At 43.2% G+C, this 17,159-nt stretch overlaps 1 protein-coding gene across 12 annotated transcripts in view; it reads right to left on the reverse strand.

Moving 5' to 3' along the window:
• ARID1B (AT-rich interaction domain 1B) overlaps positions 1–17,159 on the reverse strand; it is a 429,634-nt gene that overhangs the window by 77,568 nt on the left and 334,907 nt on the right. For 10 of the 12 annotated variants that reach the window (XM_057310926.1, XM_048225999.2, XM_048225996.2 and 7 more), the window contains one exon: positions 16,994–17,083. The exons of the other annotated variants lie outside the window; for them this stretch is intronic. In XM_057310926.1, the coding sequence (XP_057166909.1) occupies positions 16,994–17,083 (90 nt within the window). The remainder of the gene's footprint in view (positions 1–16,993; positions 17,084–17,159) is intronic. 12 annotated transcript variants of the gene reach the window in all.

Below are 17,159 nucleotides of genomic sequence, written 5' to 3' on the forward strand. Positions count from 1 at the left end.
CAATTGGGAACACGAGGCCTAGATGATGGTCTTGTCTGCGTCACTAGCTCCGCATCTACTCGGGGAGACAGATACATAAAGAACCATCTTATGGTGTATATTGATTGAACTAGCTGTGAGACCTTAGGCACATCTTAATTTATCTGAGCCTCAGTTTCCACATCTTAAAATGAAGATGAGGTTGCGTTAAGATCAACCAGAATAACACGTGAAAGTGTTTGGCGCTCTAAAATGTGGTACAGACAAGGGACTGGATCCCACTTTCCTGCTTTACGAAGCTCCACGGATACCTTTCAACTCCTGAACACCCCACCTATGCAGACATACTTTCTAGCTAGAATGCACAAGCTAGTTTTCATCCATTTGTTGTTTATTTAACTATGTGGGATCCATGTTACTCTAGTACCTGTGTAACTGTCTACAAATTCAAAATACGATACAAACGTTTAGGAACATATGCATACAGTTGTCTCCCTTTACTTGCGGGGGCGGGGGGGGGTACGTTCCAGGACCCCCAGTGCATGCCTGAAGCTGCGGATAGTACAGAACCCTACGTATACTATGCTTTTTCCTATGCAAACACACCTATGATAAAGTTTAGTTCCTAAACTGGGCACAGTAAGAGAGGAACAGCAATAACTAACATGGAACAGAACAATTACAACAAAATACTGTAATAAAATCTGTATGAATGTGGTCTCTCTTTCTCTCGACATTTTGTACCATACTCACGCTTCTTCTTTCTGGGATGATGTGCAATGATAAAATGCCCGCATGATGAGATGAGGGTGTGAGGGTATGACGTAGGGGCTGTGACGTAGCATGAGGATACTACTGACTGTCTGAACATAGGTCAGAATCATCATGTCAAGAGGATCATCTGCTTCTGGAGCATGGCTGGCTGCGGAGACTGGGAAAGTGAAACCACCGATGGGGGGTGGGGCGGGGGGAACTACTGTGTCCCTCTCTCTGACCACTGAGTTCCCCTCGCCAAGGGCAATGGTTTGCAATGTATCTTTTCGGAGGTGTTTCATAATTTGTATTTGATTCTGTATTTCTCTTATCATGGGTAAAGGGGAACATTCTGCTTAGTAGCTGTTTTTTGTTCCTTTTTTTCCATTTATATCATCTGCCCACCTTTCTGTTAGTCACTCTATGTCCTGACTACGAAGTATTTCGTCTTGCAGATACAGCTCCTATTACGCTACAGTGATATCGCTCACTGAAGCTCTATATCTACTATCCGCGGGGGATGTGGTCCTTCACTGAGATCAACGGTAGCATGGCCCACCCGCGGTCTTAGCAGGAAAGCGATATGCTCTGACCTGCATTTCTGAAAGCTAATTCTGTTATAACCTGCAGCATGAAGAAAGGACTGTAGGAGACCAGTGAGGACACAGGTACAGTGAGCTGTAATATATAATCACAGTTAAATGACAGCTGTAATCCTACCAAAAAACGCTTCCATTATGGACAGAACTGTATTTTCCAAAGGTTATTGAATATTACCAGAGTCTAAACAAATTGATGAAAAATGTGATGACAAAAGTTAGCTAAAAAGGAAGTAGTTCTACTTTTCATTCTAAAGAGAGAAACTCCGCATGTCTATTATTTTCATCCTCATCTGTAAAACAGGGTCAACTGCATCTACTTCAGAGATGCTATGGGGATTAAATGAGATGATACAGGGGGGTGCCCGGAATAGCGGCCTTTCAATAATTATTAGCTGGTACAATTATTACGCATTCACAAAAGAAAAGCAAGAGAGGCAGCTCGTGCGGCAACCGGAGCACCGGGGCTGGCTGTTGGTCCTGGCCTCCCGTGTCTGCTGTGCCCAGGACAGCAGCTAACCGAACTTTCCGGCTTCAGTTTGGGCACCTGTGAGGCCAGGAGGAGGAGGAAGCATGGTACTTAAGGGACACTCTGACTCCAGCTCTCAATTCTACCTTCAGCAGTTCTTTCCCTAGGAAAAATCTAATCAAGTTTGTGATTTCCATGTATATTTATTTGGGATAGTTCTTGCTTTGTTTTGATTTTAACCTTTGCTTTGAATGAAATAAATGTTAAAATGTTTCCCAAAACCAAATTCCAACCAAGAATTTTCTACCTATTTATGGTGACATATTTATTTGATTGTATTTTGCTTCTTTTAGAAAGTTATTATAAAACGACAGCTTGCGTCATAGTTTGTGAATAGAAAAACTGAGAGCTGAGAGAATAAAGCTGCTTTTTAAAAAAGGTGTGAAGTTTCGCTGGTTACAAGCCATCTGAATTTAGAAAACCAAACTTTCTAGTAAGGGAAATTTCAAAAGTCTAAAATTCATTTCCTATATATTATGAAAGTATATTTTATTACTGGATGATTTATTGTATGCCCCAAGTAAGTCTCTAACGTGGGGAAATACAAACTTTGGATAAAGTACCAAATGAGATAATCATTATTTACATTATACAAAGTACTTATTGAAAAATCATAGAAACTGCCTACGAAAATATCACTTAAATATTTCATCCATACCATAAACCCACAGGTTTATATACATGAATTTACTATTTCTGAGCCCTTCATGACATGTGTATACAGTCACACACACTTGCACTACCACGTTCCAAATGAAAAGAGGTGTACTTCTGATACGAGAAATTAGAGCTGCCCTTTAGGAAAAGAGCGGGAGAGAGGGAGGGAAAGCTATACTCTCAGAGAAAAGGTAATGCAGCGTAAGAGGAAACACACACAGTGCATCTGTTTGGAATCTCGAGATGTGAGCCAGGAGCTGCCTCCACGACCCACCGTGTGGACCCACGGGCTCTTATGTGTGTCACAGCACTTCCTTCCTTCCAGGATCATTCTGAGAGCCAAATAAGAAAAGCATATGCAGAAGTGCTTCTCTAAACTGAAAGCCACTGTGAAAACACGAGACAAAGCCATGACTATCGCCTTTGCAGTGATGTCGCGAGCCCTTCCCTTCACCGTGTGAGCTCCGATCTCAGCGGTCACACTAGGAACCCAACCACACAGCCTTGGGCACATCCTCTCCCCGCGAGCTCCAACGGGACTCCGACACTCACGGAAGGTGGCGAGGATGAGAGAGCACTGAAAAGAAGTACAAGATATGATCCTGGTCTCGGAAAGACTAAAAATTTGGTTGGGGAGCAAGTAAAACCTATCAGCAGGGAACGATGAGCAAGGCAGCTTATGAAGCCACTGAAGCCGGCGGCGGGCAGCGGGTGAGGCAAGGGGGGTACACGCCGGGAGTCAGGCTCTGCCCCCGTGAGCTCGCGTGCTGCTGGAGACAGACACGCAGCAGTGACTGGGGATATGGACGGAAGAAAACAAGTTCGGGGCCACGAGGGTGGAAGAGGAGGACCCAATTCAGACTGCGACCACCTGAGGCCTGACTCTAATAAAAACAGGTCTGACCAGCAAAGCTGATGTCACAATGTGCATTCTTAGAAGCTACAGTTTCTGCATTCGGCCGAACCCTAGAGGGGCTGGGGCACCTTCACCCGGCCAGCTCTTTTCCCGGGTGGAATGCTTTACCCCTTTCTTGAATTTCTCCCCTGCCCGGCTCCTACGTGCCAGCAAGTGACCAGCACACGGGAAAAGGCAGCACCAGCTCTCACGACGTCCTGCCCCCTTGCCCAGAAACACCCATGTCCACGCCCCGACCTGCGTTTTCCTCTCAGCAGAAGGAGATCTTTCACTCACACGCAAGGCCCGCGCCTTCCCTTATGCTCTGAATCCCGTCCTTCCTCATCTCTCCAGGGACCTGTCGATCGTGTTTGTTCAAAAACTAGTCCCTGACTCTTGAGTGCTTAACAGACGGAAGTCCAAACTTATTAGGCCAGCACATGAGTCCTTCCAAATTTGTCCTGACCTGTTTCTCCAGGTCCGTCATGGCGTCCCCACTTGGTTTTGATCAGACACTTTTTTCTCCCCGTAGGCACCAGGTTGCTTTAGACGGCAAGTCTTGGTGTGTTTCTTCACTTAATAAATATTTACTGACGACTTCTCGTGTGCTAGGCAATGTGCCACTGACCGTCAATAAGTTGACATTTAATGAACATATAACACCTGCTAATAGCTTTGCTGTTTATTAGCTCATTTAAACTTCAAAACAACTCTGAAGACACCGAGGCTCACGAAGTATTAAAACATTCTTAACCACAATCCATGGTGAAGAAACAGACTTTATATCACAATCCAGTGTGTGTATGTGAGCCTATGTTTATATACTCACACGCAGCTTCACACACACACTGCTTCACAAAACAATTTCCACCCTTGTCATGTGAAATGCACTCTGATATTTAAAACATTTTTTTTCAGTTAAAAACTCACGAACGGGAGGCACAGTTTGAAAACAAAATGCTAGACCGCGTCCTCTACTGAGTATGCGGTTTCACCGTGTGCCCACCAGGCCATTGGCCTCCGTGCAACCCACACTCCAGGCCTTCCCGGCCCCCGCTCCTGCTCTCTTCCACGGCACTCCTCGGCCTTCCAGAAAAGCAGGAATTTCATACGCTGGGAAAGCACCATGCGTGTGAGCCGAGGCAGAGCAGTTACCACACTGCCATCGTCTTGGCTCATGTGGCTGTTTTTGCCCCAAACCGTGAGTGCTGCAGCTTGCAAACACATTCTCTCCGCATCTGTGTCCTCGGGACCACGTGAGGGGCCGGCACAGAGCTGGAACCAAACACGTGTTTTTAATGAGTAAGAAAACATCTTCATTCAGAGCCCATTTACTTTTACTTTACAAAAGGAGACCTTCCTACGGGAGGTGGCCTGGCTCCCCAATTCATAGTACATTCGAAGAACTGTTTCCAGGGAAAGGAAGATGGCTTTTCAAGGAAGGCATAACTGACAGCTGAACGCCCAACAAGCAGAAAGCATGGTTGTCTCTCTCCCCTAATATCTGCCACGTGCATTCACTTGGTCCATTTCCACTGTTGCTGCAAAGTAAACTTGTGGCTTCGCCACTCACAGTTGGGGACTTCACACTAGTTAGTTAATAGTTAAGCCTGCTTCCTTTTCTGCAACATGTGGATGACAAGTGAGCCTCCATCCTAAGATTAGATGAGAAAATATTATGAGCAACACGCAGCTCAGGGCCTGCACACAGAGCAGGGGCTCCAGAAGTGAGAGCTGTTATTAGTCATATTATTTTTAAGACAACCCACCATTTATTTCCTGTCTGAATGACTCCCAAGTTTCCAAACTACCTTCCCTTTGCCAGGCTCCCCTACAAACCATCCGTCACAGCAAAGCCAAAAAGTGCTCCAAGTCCCTGGACCGTGGCGAATTCACCGAGGTGACAAATGCCATACCCTGCGAGCCACCTGGCAAACAGCCTGATGTCCTTCCCCAGGTAGTACATGCTCTGTGTCATCGTGCTGGGCCTGCCTGCTCTACACCCCCCTCCAACAGAGCCAGTTAGAGCTGATGGGTAGCTTGCCTCACCCAGTTGACTCTCCAGAAAGCATTGCCCTTTTCCAGAGAGCTAGTTCCAGAAATAATTGGCCGGCCATGTCATTTGGCTCAGAAAAGCTAAGCTTGTCAGTTTCAGGCCACTCAACCAACAGCTACAATACTGATTAGCTCTGAGTGGCATAAGACTCAGCATACATCCTTCCTGATCTGGCAGATTCCCCAGAGTTTGCCCACTGAAACGAGAGAGAGGGATACAGAGAGACAGACAGAAATATCAAGATTCCTGTCAAGTGCCTGAATTGACTCTCAAGGTAAAGAGCAAGGATCTTGACTTTTGTTGACCACTGGATTATAAGGACCTATGACCAATGACTAGCTTGATAAACATTTATCCAATGGATGAATCAACCCATTAGGTTTGTGTGTGTGTGTGTGTGTGTCTGTGCGTGTGCGTGTGTGCGTGCATGTGGGGGGTTGGTGGAGGGGTGGTTAAAGAAGAAGATGATTCTCTTTCTACTTATAAGGAAGACCACCCAAGACCTTGGGCCAGAAGGGAATAGTGCTTGCTCTTTGGCTGGGGCCCTGTCATGGAGCTCTAGAGCTCACATGAGAAAAGCCTGATCTTAGCCAGGCTTGTTTCCACCACCTAGTAAGATGCTGATAACTTGCCCGAAGGCACATTGTGTTAATTTAGATATTTAATTAAATTTGATAATTTTTTGAAAGCTATATTCTATGTATCCAATCAACAGCTAAAGATGGGAATGGAGGGAGGGCTGCCCGAATCTTACCTGGAATCACTCAGTCTGCATGTTAAGGATTGTTTTCTTTCTTTTTTTTTCTTTTTAAGATTCTATTTATTCATTTGAGACAGAGAGAGAGAGAGAGAGAGAGAGACACACACACACACGGCACAAGCAGGGGGAGTGGCAGGCAGAGGGAGAAGCAGGCTCCCCGCTGAGCAGGGAGCCCCATGCGGGGCTCAATCCCGGGACCCTGGGATCATGACCTGAGCTGAAGGGAGACGCTTAACTGACTTAGCCACCCAGGCGCCCCAAGGAATGTTTTCTTTAGGGTTATTATTCTACAGATATTTATATTAGTATCAGTGGAAAATTCCAAGACAGACAATCTATTCTTATTACATGGCAGGGTAAGTAATGTTAAGTCTAGGAAGACTGCTACTGATCTCTATAATAGAGACCAATACTGGAGACCAAGCCAGAGAGACATTTTTCCTTTCTCAATTAAAAAAAAAAAATCCCCTCATTGACATCTTAGAAAATTGGTCTAATCGAGAATTAGCATTTCTAAAATCTTTCTTTTTATTATTATTAGATTTTAGGACCTTTCGAATATTTTCTTCAGCACTGTAGTATTTGCGGTTTATTAAGTTGATATTTTTTCCTGGTTTTAAAAAAAGTTATAGAATTTTCTTATTAGAAAAAAGAAATCGTTTTATAGGAAAGATCCAGTGTTACTATCTAAACCTTAGCATATTAAAAAAAATTAAAAGAAACTGATTTACACAACCATTATAAACAAAACAGATTTTCCATATAAGAGATGAAATGAACACAAACTATTTTTTACGCTGTAGGAATGAAGAAAAACTCTTCGTTGGACAAGATGGAGATATCTTTAGAAGGACTTCAAAAATTCTCAAAAATAGAACAACATTATATTTAAGATAAAAAGTAAAGAGGCCAGAAGGCGTATTTGGAGGATGAGATAGAGGAAAATAGAACGGAAAGCTCCGCGAATCCAAACACGCAACGGCAGGTTGCCACAGCTCTGGACGGTCACTGATGGAGCAAGGGGTCGTCTAATGGGAATGCGTCCCTAAGTTGAAGGGTGTACAAAACAGATTTAGAAACAAAGTCAAAGGCATAGTCAAGCAAAAATGGTAAATCTCAGGCTATTAAATTGGGAGGCATTTTAACATGGATCTAAGCCTCCCACCGTACATCCTCGTCCTCTTCGGGCAGCACGACAAATTCTACAGCAGTCAGTAAGAAAGAGACTTTAAATCCTGTTGGAAAACACAGAGTCAAACACAAAGCCCAAACCACAGCTCATCCTGCCCACGAAAGAGAACACAGCAAAGGAAGAGCGAGAGTGCCCAGGCTAATGCAGGGGAGCGAGAGAGCACAGAACCAATTACACTAAAATGTGATTTCTTCATCACAGGTGCTCTTCAGCCAGCAGAAAGCTCCAGCACGGTCAGGACACCAAGTGAAACACCCAAGGTTCTCCGAGCCACCGGAAAGCAAAGCACGTTTTTCCTTTGGCACATGGACAATTTGTTTTCACGTTGGCATCTGTTAAAAATTCACAGAACTGCCTTGTTTCTTCAAGCCAGTTCAATAAAAGATGTTTCCCCACATGTGTGAAATGATGGTCACACGCTGTACCACCTTAGCGGAGAGTCTCCCGACTATAAAGACAGACAGAGCGATTTCTCATCCCAAATAGGTGTCAGATTCCCATTTGGAGAGAAAAATAGATTTTAAAGAATATTCTTGTTACATTTTAATATCTCCAGTGTTTATTTGCCTGCCTGCTTCTCTTCACAACATGCACTGCTTTGAGGAAGACAGGAACTAATGACCCGTTCAAGGCTGTAACCCAGGCCCCCCAGTGCTCTCCCAGCTGTGCTGCTATCAGGTTAACTGGCAGAATCGCTCCCTCCTCCTTCCCTGCCACCGTAGCGCCCTATATGCAGAGGCACAGACGCGAGCATCTATGTTCTCCCCATCCACCCCCGCGGAACCCTCTCGGCCACTGACATCATCTATCACTGGGCAAATGGGAGTCCGGGGAAGGATCAGACTGATTACCCAGATGGTACATGGGGGCAAAATATCTGGCCTTTCCTTACACAAATCTTTTGAGGGTTAGCTGCAAGAGTCCGCTTCGGTGCAGAGAGCAAAGACAATTTTGTGTGTGTTCCTATGTGCTGGAAGAAGCAAAAAACTGCTTTTTAAGGTTTTCACAACCCAGGTCTCCCGTGAATCATTTGTGCCTGATGCTTATGTTTATTATTAGCATTTGCACAGGGCTTTGCAATTTATTTTATTTATTATTTTTTTTTTCTAGAGAGGGAGAGAGAGAATCTTAAGCAGGCTCCATGCCCAGTGCAGAGCCCGACCTCACAATGCTGAAATTATGACCTGAGCCAAAATCAAGTCAGATGTTCAACCGACGGAGCCACCCAGGCGCCCTAGGCTTCCCAGTTTATAACCTTCGGCTACAAGGTTGCATTTGATCCATGCAACAAATGCAAAGGACACTGATCCTCACTCTACATAAGAGGAAGCAGAGATTTAATTTCTTGTCCAAGGCCACAAAACGAGTTAGTGGTAAAGCCTGCACCTAAACCCAGGTTTTCTGGTTCCAAACTCCCTGAAGATTAAAATGAGGAAAAGCATGTACTACACGAGCACTGCAGGTAGAAGACTGACCAAGGCCACGGGTCCTCACTGTCACAGAGCTCTGGCTGGGGAGAGTTCCACGGATAATCCCGGCAATGGATCCTGAGCACTGCCAGGCTGCACTGGGAGGGTGCCTGGTTATGGGGGCACCATTGAGACAGGTAATGCTTCATTCATTTGTTCATGCAGCAAATATGGACTCACAGACCTACCAGGTGCCAGGCTATGGAGTGCCTGAAGGATCAGTAAAGACGGGCGGGGGGGGGGGGCATGCCAAGGTGGGTGGCAAAAATGACGGAGAGAAGCGTTTATATAAAGATCCTAAAAGAGGTTCAGCTGACTGGAGATGAGAGGCAGAGGGGTGATGAGTGGTGAGGCCAGAAAGGGAGGCTGGCATGGGGTAAGAAGAGCCTCGTAACCAAGTACCTCAGTGCAGCCTTCCTCCAACGCAAAGAGGCTCCTGGGCTGCAGGGAATCACATAATCTAACCAGCCGCCTGGAAAGACCATTCCGGACTCAGCATGGAAAGGGGACCGGAAGGGAACACAGCTGAGACAGGAAGAAGAGCTGGGAGGTTACGGAAGGTACCTGGGGCGGGGGGCGGGGGGAGCCTGGAGTAGGGCCGTGACTGCGGACACCAAGAAGAGGGGATGCATGGAACACACTGCAGGGGGTAGAATTCACAGAACACGACTAGTGGGGGGCAGATGGAAGAGAAAAAGGCATTAAGGATGCCTTCTAGCTTTCTGGCTTGGGAACCTGGGCAGACAATGGTCTTTTCCCTGAGGTAAGACCCATAAGGCACAGAAGAAAACACGTTATTATAAATCAGTGCATGTAATACACAAAGTGGAATTTACCTAAGATCTAGATGTTCTCAAATACCTTCCGTGAAGAATAATGAGCCAATTACAAATGAGTGTTAACTATTAAAAGCAAGCTTTAATTGGCAATTCAAAAAAATTGTTGCATAGAGCAAAAGTGACAAGGTTATGCATCTTTGAAAATATTCTAAAATTTAGACTGATGATTCCTCAGTGAATATAATCGACTTTTATTATATGTGGCATTTGTTTTCCCAGCTTTTTGGTGAACAGATCTCTAGACAGCAGACTTAAGAGGAATGGAACAATAACCCTGATACAAGCCCTATGCTGTTATTTCCTTCACTAGGCTAGCTTTGGCTGGGTCCACAATCCAGCCCAGAGGCACAGCTCTGAGGCTGAGGAAATTACAAACAGCTTCCTAGATACTCTCTCTTGTATGTGACCTCCCATTTGACTTTATTTTCGTCTGTCACGGATTATAGAAAAGAGGTCCTCAATTAAGAGCGGAGGCTGAATTAATTGCATCTGGGGGTGGGGGCAGACGATCACTAATGCTTTAACACATTGATAAAGACTTACACAGAAGTACATTTGGAAAGTGATACATTTTCTCTTTTTGAGAATAGCCTTGTGCTCACAAATGGTAAGAACACCTTTACACGAGGGTAATTAGAAAGGTCCAGTAAGAGGACACTTTCTGACAACTAACATACCCTATGAAAACATTTCAGAATGTGCAGATTTACTGTCATATTAAAACTGAGAATCCAATAGAAAGAGGAACAAAATAGTTTCTGTGGTTTGCAAAAACAGAGAAAAACTCTTCAATTCTACTTCTAACTCAACGATTATCTTGGTGGTCTCCATTTTTGAGCTAACTTGTTAATTTGTTCTTGAAAATTAAGAAGTTAGATCAATTAAGATATTCAAAATCATTTAACAAATTTCAAACTAATTGTGATATAAATATTGCCATGAAACCAGCTAGTAGCATTAAAAACTCTTCAAAATTTTTACTTATTTCCATTTAAATATTCCTAAGATATAAAGAGCCTGGTTAGGGTAGGGTCGGGCGGGTGGGGGGTGGCCTCTGGACAAGTCATTTAATGAGAGGCTCCAGGTGGGAGGACTCCAGCTCAGCCTGACGTCATGTCTGTACAGTCATAGAAATACGTCTGCGAAGGATGGGGAGCAGAAGTGGCAGCTTTCATCTGGTGCAAGATCAAAGTGCCCACCACGTTTTAAGAGAGAGGAACAGCATACACCACAGTAAATGAGCTATCGTGGTAAAATTGAGACAATATTTATTAATATGGTGAGATTTCTTAATTTCAGGACACAAAATATTTTGTTCTTTGGCTGTTCTGTGCTCCGAAACCCTTGGAAACTTCTGAATTGGTGTGAAGGCTGCACTGTTTTGTGTTGCCCAGCTCAATCTTTGTCGAACATCTATTAAACACGAAGCTCTGCTGTAGACACAGGCATACAGAGTCTAAACAAGATTCAGTTCAGGCCTTCAAGAGCTCAGTCTGATTTATAGTAAGAGACTCGATTTATTTTAAGAGATCTCTTTTCTTGCTCTTGGCATTAAAAAGCAAGAAAGATTTGCCCTAAGCAAAGAGGATGTGCCTGGAAATTGGATGAGGAATTCTATGTGGACTTTAGAAAGAAAGTAAAATGCACCACTAAGGAGTGAGAATAAAATTATACCAAGTCCGTTAACATTTGGGATTAATAACAGAAGAAAAAATAGAATAATGAAGACATATTCTACTCAATCTACACAAAATAGGTATATTTGAAACCTCATACTTGTGACGTATGCAAATTCTGATTCACCTTTTCAGGGCGGGCACACAAGAAGAACATCTCAATGTCCAATCCCACCTCTGTGCTACACACTTTCTCTGGATAACGGCACTACCCATATTCATAAACACGAAGCTGCTGATAAATATCACTGTGAAGATCGGATTCCAAAGACGGGAATCTGGGGACTCTTCAAATACACAGCAGGGTCATGAATGGAGTTTGACTGGATTTTGCTACTTTCCCCTTGTCTACTGTCCCTGTGTACTCAGAGTAAACCCACCACGCGTCTAGCTTGTCTAATTTGCCGTCACTGGTAACAGTGAAAGCCAATTCTCCATCAGGTATAGTAAGCCTGTGCGCTTTGACTACGACTCTTTTTAAACAGTAAAGAGAGAGAAGAAAGGCTGTCATGTAGGTGGATAAGAATGAAGGTGGGTGGGGGGGTGGGTTTTCGGTAATTCTGGAAGATTTCACCCAGGATACCTTCCGTGCAGATCTGATGGTCACAGATTGGTGCCAAAGAGCCGCCTCCAGCAACAGAATACATTTCCTGGCCCAGCACAGTCCTACAGAAGCGTCCACTCTGCTTGCGATCCGTGTCCAAAAGGGAAAGTTCGTAGTGGTTCTGCTTTCAGCATATCTCAAGGACTAATTAAATCCTCATTACTACCTTCTAATTATTCAAATGCTATGGGATTACCCTAAGGAAGTCCCTGCTGGCGTCCCAGATGAAAAGGGTTAAATTACCTACGATGATTCTGAGAATTCAGATCTAGTTCAGACCTTCAGAAAACCACCAGCATTACCATGAATATTTAACTAGACACCGCTGTGAAAATTAAAAGGGAATTCAATTAAAAGGTTTTCAAAAAATTAATTCTGACCTCTCTACATCTGTCCAAATAAATAAGCCTTCTTGAACGTTTTCACCTAATTGCCAATCCAATAACTAGAAGGGCATTTGCTAGTTTCATTAAGCTTAACATTTTACGGGGGTTAAAAATGCAATCATTTTAATGTTGATAATAATTATACTTATTTATCTACTCCTATGACTGAGTAGATATTCCCTCCAAGCCCTCTTGGAAAACAGGGCAACACATTAAGAAGCCATTTCCAATATATTGCTCTTTTCAAATTTTAAGTCATACAAGTTGAAGATTACACAAGAAGGATAAAACTAACCTAAACTTGTTAGCTGCAGTTTTCTCGTAACACTTATTTTACATATTTTAGCATTATCCGGACACTTCCTCCAATGCCTTAGGTGGCATAATTTACACTGCTTGATTTTTTTTGGTGAAGGGCTTGCTTTAACAGCAATTCTGCATTTTCTGTTATATGAGGACTACATAGAGAAGATTTAAGATAAAACCCCGTGGCGAATGTATTACAGAATACTAAGCTGAAGTTTTGACCTTTCTTCTTTTAAACTTGTATCAATAATGAAGCAGTAAGACCAAAGAATTTGAACTCATTTTCTTTATTCAGTTAGTAGGAGGTCCTAGCACCACGTGAGGGGCAAACAGGCGAGCACTAAGCCAGGTGCTGTCCGGGAGAGCAGACCAGAGTGTAGAGACAGCACTACAGGGCAGTGAAGAGGCCAATAAATACCTAAAACGTTTCCCTTCTTTTTGTACCTGAGGACAATAGGCCATATCCCTATTTCCTTGCAAATACACCTTTGGTAGATGGAAAATATAAAACTGCAGAAACTCAGTTATGTTTGCCTACATACAATGTGGGGAAATGGATTTGTGACTGGCGACCTGAGACAAACTTGATTCCAGAACCACCAGATCGGAGGGCACTGTAGGGCTGCTGGGTATCTGGGCAGCATCCCGACTCTGCACCTGACTCCACAACCACCTCTGGGAAGAAGACATGGCCTTGCAGATACCAACCAGTGTGGTCCAGATCCCAGGACAGCCTAAGGTTTGCAAAATTCTCAACAGAGTAGAGTTTATTAATACATGTTCTTCCTGAACAGGAATCCAAGGACCAGGCAGCAAGGAATGATGGCAGCAAGTTCAGCTTCCGGAGCCTGGAGGGAGCCAGGCTTCTGGGTAGAGTTATCAGTACTGCTGTCTTCACGAGGACTATGGGTAATACCCAGAAAACCACACCCCAAATAGAAGTAGGCTGCATCTCTTGCTTTGTGCTATTATCTCTAGGCAAGTGTGTTTCAGATTCTTCGCTATTAAAGAAAATCTATTCCTTGTAGATACATTAAAGAACATGTGTGTAACTGGAATCTTACTCTCTTATCTTAATCTTACTAAAACAAAGCAAGTGCAAAAGAAATTGCTCAGCTTGGTTATTTTAGTACGCAGCAGTACAGGGGCTATGTTCCTATCAAGGTTCATGGTTGCTGAGAGAGAATACTTTTTTTGGGGGGGTGTTAGAAGATGCTAACTCATCAATATTACTTTTTTCCTCTCTGTTTCTTTCCTCACCTCCCTCAATAGGGGCAGGGGGATATATCAATTGTAAAGGTATAAATGAAGTTAAATTACTTTTCAATACATGGGAGTCAACACTGGGGAATTTTCTAGCAAGTGTTTTCTCAAATCTACTTTGTACTGTATATACTGTTGGTACACCCAATGATGATGAAACGAACAAGAAAAATGTTATATTCTATCAAAGCATTATCATGACTGTCATTTGCCATTAAAATACCTGATCAAATATCATTAAGAACTAACATTTCTTCCTAGATTTTAACAAATAATAAAGCCATTTAAAAAAAGCCTTGCTATCCAATTTTGGAGGAAATTCAACTCATTCATGGCAAAGTATCATTTTTTTTTTTAATATTTTACTTATTTGAGAGAAAGAGAGAGAATGAGCAGGGGGAAGGATAGAGGGAAAGGGAGAAGCAGACTCCCCACTGAGCAGGGAGCCCAACATGGGGCTCAATCCCAGAACCAGGGGATCATGACCTGGGTCGAAGGCAGATGCTTAACCAACTGAGCCACCCAGGTACCCCAGGGCAAAGCATCATTTACCAGCTATTTGGAAATACAAGGTTTTCCTGTTTAGGGGGCTGGCCAATCAACAAAAGGCACAAAAGGGACATACATAACACCTTTAGCAGCCTTTCAGAGAAAGTTTGGGGAATGTATTCATAAAAATCAATTCAGATTTAGCAAATTATAAAATGTATATTTGCTATTTGAAGGAAATGAACATTGCAACTACCCAGATTGTTATGTATCCATTACCAGTTACCAAAACCACTACACACAATGAAGATAGAGGGAAAAAAATAACAAACATATCTACACAATGGTTTTTATATAGTGACACCAAAAGAAAACTCTAGATTTTGCTTGCCAATGTATTTAAAAGTTTTTTTTTTTTTTTTTTTTTTTTTTTTTAAGATTTATTTATTTTAAGGGAGGAGGGGCAAAAGGAGAGGGAAAGAGAGTCATAAGCCGACTCCATGCTGAGCATGGAGCCCAGCGCGGGGCTTGATCTCAAGACCCTGAGATCACCACCTGAGCCAAAACCAAGAGTTAGACGTTTAAACTACTGCACCACCCAGGCACCCCTGTTTAAGTTAAAAATTTAACTATGTTTCCTCATTGTGTCACCATCGTTCACATCGGGCTTTCTACATTTTCAAATTTCTTAAACACGTATCAGTTGGAAGAGGTTGGGGGGGACACATTGCTGGATGATCTGAAGGGGTTTCTCTCTTTTAGTTCTTAGCAATAAAGGTTAGAATTGGACTTCCAAATAAGGAACCTCTTACCCTTGAATGCTTGCTGAAGAAGCGGACTCCCCCGGTGGGAATGGTGCTACAGGGTTATGGTGAGGATTAAAGGAAATGACAAATATCCTCATCTTAGCTCTGGGTCTGGCCTGAGCAGGTTTTCAGTGCAGGTAATTTCTCTCATCCTTTATTTTCTCCACTTCCCTGACCCGGCAACACAACGTAGGTGCAACCCAAGGCCAAGTAAAGGAGTTTGGAGAGAATTCGCCTTGCATGGTGCTAGTATGCTCTCCATGAACTTCCAGATGACCAGAGACCCGAGGAGTTAATACAGAAAACGGACGTGAGATCCAAGACTGGTTCACAGGAAGATACAGTGGAAAGTTTAGAGAAACAAATGCACATACCACACAATTATTAGAGCATATTACAGTGTCATTATAAGGCAGTGGTTCTCAAAGTATGGTCCTCAGATCAGCAGCATCAGCAATAGCTGGGAACTTGTCCAAAACACAGATTTTAAGTGGCCCACCACAAGCCTACTGAATCAGAAATCTGGGGGTGTGGGGCCCAGAAGTCTCTTTTAACCAGTTCTCCAGGTAATTCTCATCCACCTTGAGGTATGAAAACCATTAATTATCCCATTAAGACATATGGTAGTATCTCAATAAGGGAATTAATGTGTTAGCTATACATTAAATTATAATAAAAACGTTGAATATGTAGAGGTAGTAGAAAATAAAAATTTCATTTTATTCCCACTAAATATTCATTTCAACACAAATGATATGTAGTTAGGACTAATCCATCTTTTCACTGGCATTACTTTCTAAATCACAAGGTGCTGAGTTATTTAACATGTAAAATAACTGAAACGTTTTAATTCCAATTAGAAGCAAATCATCATCTGTACAACTCATACAGGAATAATTATAAACGTGAGGGGCTGGGAACCTTTAAATAGCAGCTACCAAGCTAGCCACTTCTGTCTTCTGGGTAGGCGTGAGGGAGAACGCAAGGGACACGCTCCACAGGCGGGATGGGTGAGCCCTGACTCAGGCCGTGGGGAGGGAGTTGGCACAGCACCACACAGTGCGGTGGGCGTGTAAACCCCCGTCTACACTAGTCTGGATGAAAATCCCCACCAACAAAAGTAGCTTTACTACAGAAGGAGAGAAAGTAGACAGAGATAAACAAACGAAGGCCAGAGGCCGCAACCATGGCAATAATATGTGGGGTCAACGTGCACAACTGAGCTGAAGATCAAAGAGTCTGCAGATGTGGGACGACCCACGTCTGTGTTCAAGGGCTTCAGGAAAAGCCCATGTTCTTTTTTCTGGCTCTGGTCCTAACTAGCCTCTGACAATGAGGAAGTCCTATGGAAGCTCTCTGGTCCTCACAGTTTCTTTAGTTGTAGGTTGAGGTGACTGGACTCTACAATCTCTCAGGTTGGCTCTAGTTCTAAGACACTACAATTGTATAACAGAAGGTCTTACTCTGTGTTTAAATTTTTACTGTTTAAGTATCCTGGGATAAATAATTGATCAAAACAGTTAAACATACACACACTCTAACATTTTACTTCATTAGGACCGATATTCATCTGTAAGAAAGCATCCTTCTCTTCCTTATTTGTTGCTATATGTATATTATTTTGTTCATCTGATGAAGAAACATTATCTATGAGGAGATGCACAGGTGACCAAATTCATTTAAGCCTTGTATACTCAAAACACAGAGATATATAAGATATGAACTGAAGACTAACCTCTTTCCTGTGGCATTGGTGACTGGCTCAAGGCAGGATGGGAACTGGATTCTGACTGGCTCCCAGGTGGCTGAGGAGGCATCTGACTGCCTGGAAAACACAGGAAGGGAAGTGGGGATGGGGAACCCTCTACATTAATATTGCAATTGTGCAAAACCAAGACACA

Source organism: Ursus arctos, unplaced genomic scaffold (assembly GCF_023065955.2).
Source record: "Ursus arctos isolate Adak ecotype North America unplaced genomic scaffold, UrsArc2.0 scaffold_13, whole genome shotgun sequence".
NCBI classification, from domain to species: Eukaryota; Metazoa; Chordata; class Mammalia; order Carnivora; family Ursidae; genus Ursus; species Ursus arctos.